The sequence below is a fragment of the Meles meles genome, chromosome 6, assembly GCF_922984935.1.
Source record: "Meles meles chromosome 6, mMelMel3.1 paternal haplotype, whole genome shotgun sequence".
Classification (NCBI taxonomy): Eukaryota; Metazoa; Chordata; class Mammalia; order Carnivora; family Mustelidae; genus Meles; species Meles meles.
Window position 1 is genome coordinate 146783645 of NC_060071.1, and position 12219 is coordinate 146795863.

Sequence of the window (12219 nt, forward strand, 5' to 3'; positions counted from 1 at the left end):
GCCTGCGTACGGGTCATGGGATTAGCATGAAGAGCTGAAAGGACGGCAGAGTGGGACTGAGGGGAGAGCTGCGAGAATGGGGGGCTGCAGGGGAAGGCAGGAGGCTGGGGCATCAGACTCAAGTCAGCGCCGCTGTGTTGCTGGCTAACAGGAAGTGTGTAGGGTGGACAGAAAGCAGAACTCTTGAGGAGTAGTGGGAGGAGAAGCAAGGAAGCTTGACAAGGAGCCAGTTCAAGAAGTGGGAGCAGAATCAGACAAGAGACCGCCGAGTCAGGAATGGAGAACATTCCCGCCAGGCTGAGGAGCACAAACGCAAAGGTCTGCTGGGTTTGGCATCGCAGATATTGGTGACCTTGAAGCAGAAACAGGATTTCAGGAGACCGAGGAGAAGACTGGGTGGTTAAGAAGTTGGGCTAGCAGCTATAAATCATCCGCTCCCGAAGCTGCTAATGAAAGCACTTTTCATAGTTTTTAGAAGTATTTGCCCACATACACATTTTTCCTCCACTAAAATAATCAATCTTGCCGTGTGTTTCAGATGAAAAGAAAGACATTGACCATGAGACAGTGGTCGAAGAGCAGATCATCGGAGAGAACTCCCCTCCTGACTATTCAGAGTATATGACAGGGAAGAAGCTTCCTCCTGGAGGGATACCTGGCATTGACCTCTCAGACCCCAAACAACTGGCAGAATTCGCTAGGTAAGCCCTCAGAACTTTCCTTTCTCTCTAATTATAGAAAGTACTTGAGAGTCGCAGCTGTGTTCCTTGTGCGTGAGTTACAGTGGTGGCTGGTCGCCTTGCTCCAGGGGAACTCGGGAAAACAAAAGCAGTTCGTTTTGTTTGTGGGGGTGACTCTGCTAGTGATGTGTGTGGCCCCATTTTAGATCCTGGCAGACAGCGAGGTGAGGCAAATGCTTCTTAATTCCGTAGCTCATAATTGCTTATGAATACATAAAATTGCCTAGAAGTTGATTGGAAATGGGGGTCCTCACACCAGCTGGACGCCTTTTGAGCTGGGGCAAGCTGCGGGGGCCTGGCTGGGAGCCGGGCGGGCAGAGCTGACCGTGAAGGAGTCATCAGATCCTGTTCCAGCATATCATCAGTTATGCTCCCGGGGTTTGGTTCACTGAAGTGGGCATGACAGGAAGAGATCAAATATTTATGGTGGGGCTCCCCGTGACCGACCAAGGTGGGCAGTCAAGAAGGTCTGGAGGCTTGTTTGCCTGAAGTGGGCGGGGCTCCCACAGAAGCCTCTCTCCCCTCTTGTAGTATTTATTCCCCAGCATTGTTGGGCAGTTTCTACGAGGACGTGAGAACACACTCAGAGACCATTTTAAATAAAACGTGAAATGAACTCATCAACTCTGGGGCAGACGGATGACTTCGTGGCCCGCCCCAAGGTTGCACGGAGCCTGGAATAGCCAGGACATTAGGCAAGGGCAGGATGAGGACGAGAGACCGCTTTGTGATCCCACCCATCTAGAAACAGAGCAGGGGCGCCCCTGTCTGTCTTTCTCTTGCGAGCAGAGTGTAGTAGATAAGAGCTGGAGGCCCTGGAGTGTGCCCTGCCGAAAAAAACCAAGGTGGGTGACCTCCTGCCACTTGGAGCCTCAGTTTCAAGTGTCAGATGGGTGTCAGAGTCAGGGGTATTATAATAAAGGGGTTTGTGCCCTTTTCTCTTATCCTGTGAAACTGCGGCCATAGGGAAACTACACCTGAATTTATTTCTGATTGACCACGACTGAACAAAAAATGTTAAGGCTTCTGTCCTTTTGTTCATGACATTGTGTCTCCCAGCTTCTGTTGGGTTTCATTTTTTAAGTACAGGTATGCTATGTAACTCCATTATCTCCCCCCCCCCCCCACCCGTACAAATAAAAATGGGATCTGTAGATTGAATCAGTAGTGAGGTTAGAGTTTTGGGGCAGATTGAGTCGAATTGCATGCCATTGTTGAGTATTTGTCATGTGCTTTTAAAGTTGGTCATCTCTTGTTAACGTCTTTGGAGTTTATCGAGGGTAGAGGCTGCTGTCCCCAGGGACAGAGTTATGGAAGGCAGGAGTCAAAGCCTTGTAGAGGGGATGGCGTCTGACCTGAGCCCTGAAAAACACTGAGGTGGGGGGAATTTAGGTGCCTGCCTATAGGAAGATAGTTGAAGTGTAAGAGATCACTGAGTTCTCTGAATACTGGCCCCACATCTGTGGATGTTTTTAGTGCGCAGTGGACAGCTGCCGGAGGTGTGTGAACAGTGGAGCGAGGTCTCCGTGATCGGGGGTTGATGTGGAGGGATGACATGTCTGCTCTCTCCAGGCTGGGTGGGCGCGGGCACAGACAGCGAGTGCGAGAGGTCCAGAAGGCCTGAGCCAGGATTGTGGTGGCCAGACGGAAAGAATAAATGAGATCAGGGTGTCAGAAGATGGCGGAAGAGATGGAGACCACCCCAGCTGTGTGTCTCCAGGAAGGGGAATTAGAATGGAAGCTCAGTGCCTTGCGAAGCCTCAGCTGGCGTGAGATTGGAAGAGGCTGGTTTGGGGCTCAGGGTCGGCACTGTTGGGTTTCAGGTGTTAGTCACCCCTGTTGGACTTGGAGGTTTGAGGAGGTAAGTCAGGGCTAACTCATCTGCACTGTGGCTGCGGCTGAGAGTGGCACTGTCGTCCACGGTGTGGAGAGGGCGGTTTCGGAGAGGACAGTCTGGGGAAGACCCCGCCATCGGAGGCTGAGGGAACCAGCAGCAGGGCACAGGGCTCAGTCAGACAAGCCGGGGTGGCTCAGGGAAGTACATAAGGCATCGCAGAAGCCAAGGGCGTGCTCAGAAGGTCCAGGAGAGGGATGGATCCCATTTCTCTGAGTTCATGTTGCAGAATGATTTTATTGTAGGAGCAGAGGGCTGGGGCAGGATTTTGCAGACAGTAGGAACCTGGGGGTAGTGAGCAGACGTGACTAGGCGTGGTGACCCTTGGCGTTGTTTACCCTCACTGCTGAATTGCGGCAGCTGATCTGAAAGCTTGTCCCCAGTTTCCTGAACAGAAGATCTGGGGTTTCAGCCCTGCACTCGGGAGGTGCCTGTCACTGTTGTCAAATAGAAAGAAGCTTCTGCTTGTTTCCCAAGTGGCCTTGCGCCTGCCTCAGGGCTGCCTTCAACCCTACCTGATCCGAGTGAGACCTTTCTTGACCCGCAGTAGATATTAGAAGACGGTGGAGCCGGGTTCTGAGAGTTGTAAGGCAGAGTTTCTGTAAATAGCATTCTTGATCGAGCAAAGTTTTCAGTCAAATAGAGGACAGGAAAGTGGCCATTGTAGACACCTAAGGATTCGTTTTATGTTGCACTTACCCTGTCTGAGGGGGTTACTGGAGGATATACTTCAGGGAGACGAGGACGCACATCAAAAGGAAGCCTTCCTGAAGAATCTGGCGAACCAGAAAATTAGGGGGGCACCTCTGCGGCAGGCTGGACACCCATTCAGTAGAGAACAGACAGTCGGTGAGTTGTGGGGCTTTCTTCAGGAAAAGTCGAGTTCATTGAGCAGCGCGCAGAATGAGTAAGAAGCCAGAAGGTCTTGGTGGTTTGGGAGAAGAGTTTTGTAAAAAGGAAAAGATAATCAGACACCCCCTGAAGAGAGAGGCAGTGCTAATAAGTCGTGGCCTAAAAGTGGGCATAACGTTGATGGTCACTGAAGTTCAGAGAACGTGTTGGCCTGACTCTGCAAGTCTCTACTTGGTCCTGAAGCTGCTTTGTAGGACTCACAGAGCAGGAAACGTGATCCTAGCACCCAGTTACGGTCCACAGTAGGCGATCTCTTTCCATAATCATCTGAATGTAGTGTGTGTGTCTTTTCTGATCATTTTGCCAAAGGTTTCCTTCTGTGCACCGAACGGAATGAGATCTCACTTATCCCGACAGTGTATACAAAGTGAGGGGAGAGGGGTGGTCTCCTGCTCATCTCCGTTACTCACCCCCGCCCCCCCGATCCTAGAACAGATCACAGAAAACTGTCACGTCTCTAATTGGACGGTGGCGGTGGTGAGAGATACTGGAGCCTGGAATGGCCTCTCTTGTTAGGTCTTTGCGTTTTGAGAATGTGTAGACCAACCGCTGAAGAGGATTTTCCGGTGTCCCTGGCAGTGGTGACTGGGACTCTGAAAGCTGAAGACAAGAGAGGCACCAAGTTGCAAATTGTTGGGGGCCAGACCCCGTCTTCTCTTGTAAAGACGCACAGAACCTGCTTCCACCTGTACCCCGCGGCTCAGCTGTCGGCCTGGGGTAGCGTGTTGGCTGCTTTTCCCTCTCCTCCCTGTGCTGGGGTGAGGGGCTTCTGCACTGGGCTTGGAACTAACCAAAGAATGGCTCGGGTTCGTGCCGCACCGAACCTAGAGAATAGAGTGAGTAAATCAGTTATGGGGGGGCACGAGTGTAAGAAGTCCTGGTATTGGGGGGTGACTGTCCTTTTTTAAATACTTCAGAATGTGGCCAATGGGTGGGACCTGGCAAGTTCTTGTTCCAGATTAAGTGAACAGCCTTTTTGCCTTTTCCGTTACCTGTAGTTAGCCCTTTGGAAACTTCTGGTCTGGCCAGATGAGAATTAAAAGTGGTTAGAGCAGCTGCAAGTTGGTTATTTTTGTTGTCGTCCACCACCCGCCCTGAGGCTTCTTCTCAGGAGTAGCTGGAGGATGAGCCGGGGTGGTGGGGCTGGAAGGAACGTGGCAGGGCTGCGTGCTGTCTCCCTGGGACGTACTTGGTCTAGCATGAGTCTCGTTTGTCAAGGGGCGCCGCTCTCCTCGGCACCAGGAAGGAAGGGGAGTTGGCGGTTGCAGAGGGGAGAGCCGGAGCTGGGTTCCTCTGGGGCTTCTGGCCACCTCCTGTCCCCCAGCGCAGTTCCCCTTGGAGCTTCCAGGCTGCCCGAAACAGGCTTATCCTCATTTGAGAATCTTTGCTTCAAAAATGATTCATCTCGATGTCTGGGACCTCAAGCTTTAACTTAGAACTCTGGTTTCTCCCTGCTGGAAGCGGTGCCAGGAGACTCCTGCAGGCTTCCGGTCCCAGAGTCTGGCCTTTGCAGCGCGGCGCTCCATGCCACTGGTGATCTGCCCAAGGTGCCTTTCTGCTCAGCCTAGGCCGTTTTCCTCTCTTCTCTCAGCCCTTTAGTTGGAAACGGTGGCCTGGAGCACTGGAACCTTCTGGGTTGTTAAGGATGATTGGCCCCTTTTTTTCAAGGCGTGAACTAATTTTTAGCTAGACCCATTTAACCCACAGCCGGGGATCAGAATAGCTGTCATTCCCCGAGAGCTTCACGAACGGGCTGTCTTGGAGTCTTGGCAGCTGCAAAGCTGACAGCATTCCACCTTTTTATGGAGTGAGAAACTGAGGCTGAGAAGGGCAGTGATTTGCTCAAGGTCACGCAGCTGGTAGGAGCTGGCGGCAAGCCCGCCCCCGTGTCCCGTCCCCGCTGCCGTCGGTGGCTCCCGTGTAAAGTATCCAGGAGAGACTCCGATCTTGGTTATTCAGAATAGTTTGGGCGGGTTTAAGGGATGTTCCAAGTAGCAGTATATGATTTTAGTCTTTTCAAAAATGACGTTTTTAGGATTGCAAATACTTCTTTTTATCTTGTAGGTTATATATCAGTGGGTGCCGCGAAGATTTTAATTTTAGTCTTTACTCACCACAAAACCCCCCACTTTGAATCTAGTTTTTGGAAAATGACCTTTTCAGTGTTTGCCTCAGATAAAATACAAAGGCAGCCGCACACACTGCCTCGTTGGCCACTCTGTGGTGAGGAAAAGGCGGATTTGCCACGGAGCTGGAGAGTAGCTGCAGTTAAACCTTCCACTTCCTTCTCGCGTCCAGGGGTGTTTGCCCAAATACATGTTAAACTTTTTTTCTAAAATCAATTATATTGCTACGTGCTGGCCCCACACTTTGCAAGTGACATTTTAAGAAAAATACCACTTAATCATAACATTTAAGAAATCGAGAGTTTGGTAAATGGTACTTGGGACCATGCCCTTTAATTTTGTGTGTGTTTGAAAATTTCCGTGATTAAAAAGTTTTTGAAAATCAAGTTCCCGGGAATAAATTTAAGAAAATGTGGGGGTGGGGGTTGGCTGGTCACATCTGTCCCGCTGCAGCAGGCACCTCACTGACAGGGACCCCGCATTGGAGCCCCAGATGGGTGGGGCAGGAAGTGGTTGTCTGTGCGACTTACCTGTCAACCCAGTGGGCACTTTAAAAAGTTGGTGTATTAACATGATTTGCAAACAGTAAAATTCACCCTCTTTTAGGTGAGTACCACTCTTGTGAATTTGGACAGACACGATCATGTAGCCATGTCCGCAGCCGAGAGAGACATAGAGCATTTCAGTGTAATCATCAAAAGAGGAAATGTTACTCATTGGGAAGACAGAAGCCTGGTTCTTCATAATACCCTTTTTTTTCTTACTGATCCTGGATTGGAGTAGAACCCGACCGTATGGGTCACTGTTGTTTTCCAAATTCTGGTCTAACCTCCAGGTGGCGCAGTGGCACCAGATTTTGGTCTTAAGTTCCGTGAGCTCCGAGCAGCTGCAGGGTTTACGGGTGTTTAAGGTAACAGGCAAGTTCAAAGCCCTGTATGCAATAGGCATTTAGAAAACACTTGCTTACTGATGGGGTAATCCCCCAAGTAGAAGAAAGAATAAGTGTTTGCCGGGTTGGAAAGGGGGCAGATAGCAAGCTGGAAATATTCTCAGCATTTTGAACAGACTCCCCTTAGCAGTAAGTTCCAGCCACCAGATGAATTGGTTCAGCAACGCCCCTCCAGGTTTGGAGAGTTTAACTAGATGACTTTGTCAGTTCAGGTTTTATAAAACAAAATCTTCAGGTCGTCCTTTTCCCAGCTCCAAGAGTGAAGAAGGACTTTGCGCTAGGGCCTTTGCTAACTTAAAGATGACTGCAGAGAGCTTTTTGTGATGAGAGAGTGCTGGTAAGTTAGCTCTTACTGGTAAGGCATTACTGACCCCGTGGCTCTTGGGTGAACGGCAGCCTCACGTAGGACAGTGAGGGGCAGGCAGCGGGACAGAAGGAACATCTGTCTCAGAGATGTAAATCTGTTTTTCTAGTCTCTCTAGGAACTCTTAATCTCTCACCCCACTACCACACACAGATCTGTAGGGAGTATTTGGAGAGAAAGTTTTGACAAAAGACCAAAGGTTGGTTCAGTGGAAATAGCAGGTAGGTAAGCTACCAAGTCAGAAAGCTCCCTGGGCAGTGAGGCCACACAGGGCTCTGCTGCCCGCAGGATCAGGACTCCTGTTACACCCCCGTCCCGAAGCAGGGCCAGAAATCTGTTGTTTAAAAAAAAAAAATCTTATTTGAAAAGCAGTAACCTCCCTCCTACCCCCACCATCAAAAGTAGTAGCATGATGAAATTCAGCAGTGGGGAAGGGTATGGGGTGTTCCCACCTGTCCACCAGTCCCTGGGGGCTCCCCAAAACACCAACACCAAGTTCATTTACTATGTTTCTTTCCAGAGATAATGTATATAAATGATCTTCTGTTTACAAGGACTCTTCTGTACCCTTTTAAAAAATTATCTCTCAAAGATAACGTCTGTCAGTATAAAACGAACCCTCCCCCCTCTTTTTTTTTAAGCAGTTTTGTAGGATCTGTGTTTAAGACCCTCCCCCATCTGCTGCTCCCTTTTCACAAGGTGTCTTTGTTATCACAGCAGCTGCTCGGGGACACCTTGTTCTGCTCCCACTAAGAGACTCCTCTGTGGTTTGGGTTGGTGGTCTTGGGTTATTTAAAGGGCTTAGTGGAAAGAACAGATACAGGAAGCTCGCAGACCTCCATTCCGGTCTGAGCTGCCCCAGCTCGCTCACTGCGAGACCATGGCCGTGACTCAGGCTTTGTGAGCACCAGCACCCACATCTGCGAGCCGGGACGGGTGCGCCCCAGTCACGGGCACTCAGTGAATGTGGTCGGTCACATCCCTTCCCTCCTGGACGCAAACCGTAACCGTAGATGTTTGTGTAAGGAGAACATTTTAGGGGCTATATGTTGATGCCAGATGAGTCTACCCACTCCTACAAATCTCTCTTTCTCTCTCTTTTCTTTTTTTTTTTTTTTCTTTTTGGTAAGAATGAAGCCAAGAAAAATTAAAGAAGATGATGCTCCAAGAACAATAGCTTGCCCTCATAAAGTAAGTAATGCTAGGGGGAAAGCGGTCGTTAGACGCCGATGAAGATTTAGAGAGCCCATAATCAATCTGCACTGTTATTTCCATCGAATAATTAAATGAGGAACTAGAATCTTTGTTTTCGGAATTCAAGAGGCTATATATGTGATGTAAGTTTTGTTCAGTAAAGGCCACTTAAATTTAAATACTGTCAGATGGGGCTGCTGTAGGGCACCGGTGGTTTTGCTCTTACTGTATATCGAATACACGATGTTAGGGTTTATTTCTTCTTTTTGGATGGTGAACAAGTCAGTCTTAAGACATTGGGTTTTGTCTCACCCGTGGACCTTTGTGGGGCTCTAAACTCACTATGAAAATTTGGAAAGTATTTGGATGCTGCTAAAGTAAGCCTCATAAAACTACATCCCCTTCACGATTTTCTTCATTTGCCCTGTTAACTCTGTGTTACTTACAGGGGTGCCTAATTGTTTTCAAATGTGGTCAGTCTTTCAAAGAAAACGATCACCTAAAAAGTACTTGGAAGTGTTGGTTGGGGCTGTTTCACACTTAATTGGATGGATATAAAACTAACAGAAAAAGAAGTATCACGTAGGTGGGCAGAAAGTTTTCATGGGATAAAGAATTTTTGAAAATCAGTAATTGAGGAAGGATGAATTTCATTTGGCGACGTCTGTCGAATGACCACCCACACGTTCTTTGTGTGGTTTTTCAACACGCTTAGTGTAGGGACTTTGAGATGTAAAACGAGTTCCTCTGGGGGCCAACACGTAAAGAAGCATTTGAAAACAGTTAGGCCCTGAGTGCCTGTGCTCCTTCTAGCTTCTCCTTGTACTTCCAGATTACATTTTTAAAAAAATTCCATTTGCTGAATGGAAACACAGCCTGGGGGTCAAGGTGCCAAAGCCGCAGCTTCGCCCTCCCTCGTGCCTGTGAAACTCTCCTCCTCTTACGCTGCTCGTCCCGGGAGCCCCACACCCGTCCGACCCCCTCCCGCTCCGGTGTCCCTGTGCCTGCTGCTTTTCCCAGTGTCTCACAAAATCGGTCTCTTCTGTAGTCGCCCTCCCTTGGAGACCCTCTTCTTTCTCTGTCAAGGGGAAAGAGGCAAAGAGAGAAGAGGAAACAGTATGCGACGGAGAGTGACAACCCACTCTTGCGGCGCAGAATGGGGGGCCCACCAAAGGCGGTGGTGGACTGCTGTCATTTCAGCCCCGTCGTTTGCCGGGGCTTCTGGTGCTTGGTCTGGGGACAGAGTTGGCTGAGGCAGCTGTGGTGTGGCTGGAAGCCAGGCTGCTGGGTTCTAGCCCCAGCTCGGCTCCTCTGAGCAGTGTGACCTTGGGCAAGTCTACTTAAAGACATCTCTGAGCCTCAGTTTCCTGGTCTGTAACACAAGGGTTTGCATTTAACGGGAAGGTCTTTTCCAGCTGTCTGGGTTTTGTCTTAAGTCATTTAATATTTCTACTGTGCTGCTGAGTAATGTAAGTGGGGGTCAGGGGGTGGTTTTGTTCTTGGGTCGGTGAAGGCTGTTTTCCGTGGTTGAGTCCTTCGTAACAGTTCGCAGTGCGAACCGCTGAGCTCCTCTCTCTGTCCGAAGGGCTGCACGAAGATGTTCAGGGATAACTCTGCCATGCGGAAGCACCTGCACACCCACGGCCCCCGAGTCCACGTCTGTGCAGAGTGCGGCAAAGCTTTTGTTGAGAGCTCGAAACTAAAACGACACCAACTGGTTCATACTGGAGAGAAGCCCTTTCAGGTAGAGCTGGCCCTTCCCCCTCCCCACACAGCTGGCAAGTGGAGGCGGGGCTGCGGGCGCTGGGGAGACGGAGACCCGGAGACCGGGGGGCTCTCAGCGGGGCTCTCGGCGCTCCTTAAGGGAGGAACCGAAGTGGTGTCCCCATTGGAGGGCCCGGAAGGGCTGCGCCGGTGCTCGCCTTCCCGGTGCGCAGCCACTCTGGTCCTGAAGGCGGGGGGCACAGGGTGTATTGGGGTGTCAAGGGGGTGTACTTCGTATCAGCAGAAAAACTGGATTGCTCAAGAGCAAGGCTGCAACTGCATTTCCAGTGCAGTCACTGTGGGATGGAAGCAGGTTGTCTCCCATGGCTGATGGAAGGGCACCAGATCCCTCGTAGACGGGGAATTCCAAAACGGGACTGGGGGGGGTCAGCGCAGTGGCTTTCCTCTTGTTTTAGAAACCGTCACCGCGGACGGATGGGCGGGGCAGCTCCCGTTTCACAGGGCTCTTTGGGCTACTCGACACCAGAAACCTTCCTGACCTACCGTATTTTATTATCTGGAGCACTGACACGGTGCTGAGACCTTAACGGGAGCCGGGGGAAGGTTCTTGGTGTTTGTTTTGGCAAGTGCTTCTCTTACCCCGTATTTAAACAATGAGGGCTGCGCCTGGGTTTCGGAGAGATCCTGCGTGCAGAGTTAGAGCTCCCCGCCCGCTTGTCCTGGGATGGGACAGGCGCGTGTCCCCGGAGCCAGGGGCACGAGGTGCGCGGCGAGCCAGGCTGGCTGTTCTCCGACGCCCGCTGCCCGCCCTCTCGGCCGCGTCACGGTCGCTGAGTTGGGTTGTCTCTGGTCTCTCCTCGACAGTGCACATTCGAAGGCTGCGGGAAACGCTTTTCACTGGACTTCAATTTGCGCACGCACGTGCGAATCCATACCGGAGACAGGCCCTATGTGTGCCCCTTCGACGGCTGTAATAAGAAGTTTGCTCAGTCAACTAACCTGAAATCTCACATCTTAACACACGCTAAGGCCAAAAACAACCAGTGAGAAGAAGACGGAGAAGACCCTTCCCGACCCCGGGGAGCATCTTCCAGGAGTGTGATTGGGAATAAATACGCCTCTCCTTTGTATATTGTTTCTAGGAAAGAATTTTAAAAAATGAATCCTACACACCTAAGGGACATGTTTTGATAAAGTAGTAAAAATTTAAAAAAAAACTTTAATAAGATGACATTGCTAAGATGCTCTATCTTGCTCTGTAATCTCGTTTCAAAAACACGGTGTTTTTGTAAAGTGTGGTCCCAGCAGGAGGACATTTCATGAACTTCGCATCAAAAGACAATTCTTTATACAACAGTGCTAAAAATGGGACTTCTTTTCACATTCTTATAAATATGAAGCTCACCTGTTGCTTACAATTTTTTTAATTTTGTATTTTCCAAGTGTGCATATTGTACACTTTTTGGGGATATGCTTAGTAATGCTATGTGTGATTTTTCTGGAGGTTGATAACTTTGCTTGCAGTAGATTTTCTTTAAAAGAATGGGCAGTTACATGCATACTTCAAAAGTATTTTCCTGTAAAAAAAAAAAAAGTTATATAGGTTTTGTTTGCTCTCTTAATTTTGGTTGTATTCTTTGATGTTAACACATTTTGTATAATTGTATCGTATAGCTGTATGGAATCATGTAGTATCAAATATTAGATGTGATTTAATAGTGTTAATCAATTTAAACCCATTTTAGTCACTTTTTTTTTTCCGAAAAATACTGCCAGATGCTGATGTTCAGTGTAATTTCTTTGCCTGTTCAGTCACGGAAAGCGGTGCTCAGCTGTCGCGCGTGTTGTACCTTTTACCACCCGATGTGTACGCCCCATGTAACAGAAAAGGGCAACAATAAAACAGCAGTCCTACGGAAAGAATACGGCAGAAAAAGATCTGTAAGCACAGTCTTATTTCCTTTTGTTGTCCAGCATAATTATAATTCTCGAGCCTCCCAGAAATTGGAAGCTAAATAAAGCAACTCAAGTTTCCTTGATTTTGCACTCGACGACAGTGACTTGCGATGGCAGCGTGCACGGAGGTTGCAGGACTTCCCACGCGTGCTGAATTCTGGGAGAGAGTAGGTGACAGGCACCCCGAGTTAAGGAACTACCTCAGAGTACCCCAAACCGGGCCCCGTTGGTAGGATTTTGATTTTAGCCTCCCCACCCACCCCCACCCCCAGCCAGAGAGTGACTGGAGCCGTTGCGCCCCGGCCCGTGGGCGCGCGCTCAAGGTAAGCGGTCCCCGGGACGGGGCGCGAGCAGAGGGG

The 12219-nt window shown here is 49.6% G+C and overlaps 1 protein-coding gene across 1 annotated transcript in view; it reads left to right on the top strand.

Moving 5' to 3' along the window:
- Positions 1–11943, top strand: part of YY1 (YY1 transcription factor) — a 29118-nt gene extending 17175 nt beyond the window's left edge. The window contains exons 2-5 of the mRNA XM_046009918.1: positions 539–701; positions 8116–8176; positions 9765–9923; positions 10769–11943. Coding sequence (XP_045865874.1) covers positions 539–701; positions 8116–8176; positions 9765–9923; positions 10769–10951 — 566 coding nt within the window. The 3' untranslated portion in view covers positions 10952–11943. The remainder of the gene's footprint in view (positions 1–538; positions 702–8115; positions 8177–9764; positions 9924–10768) is intronic.
- The last annotated feature ends 276 nt before the right edge of the window (positions 11944–12219 follow it).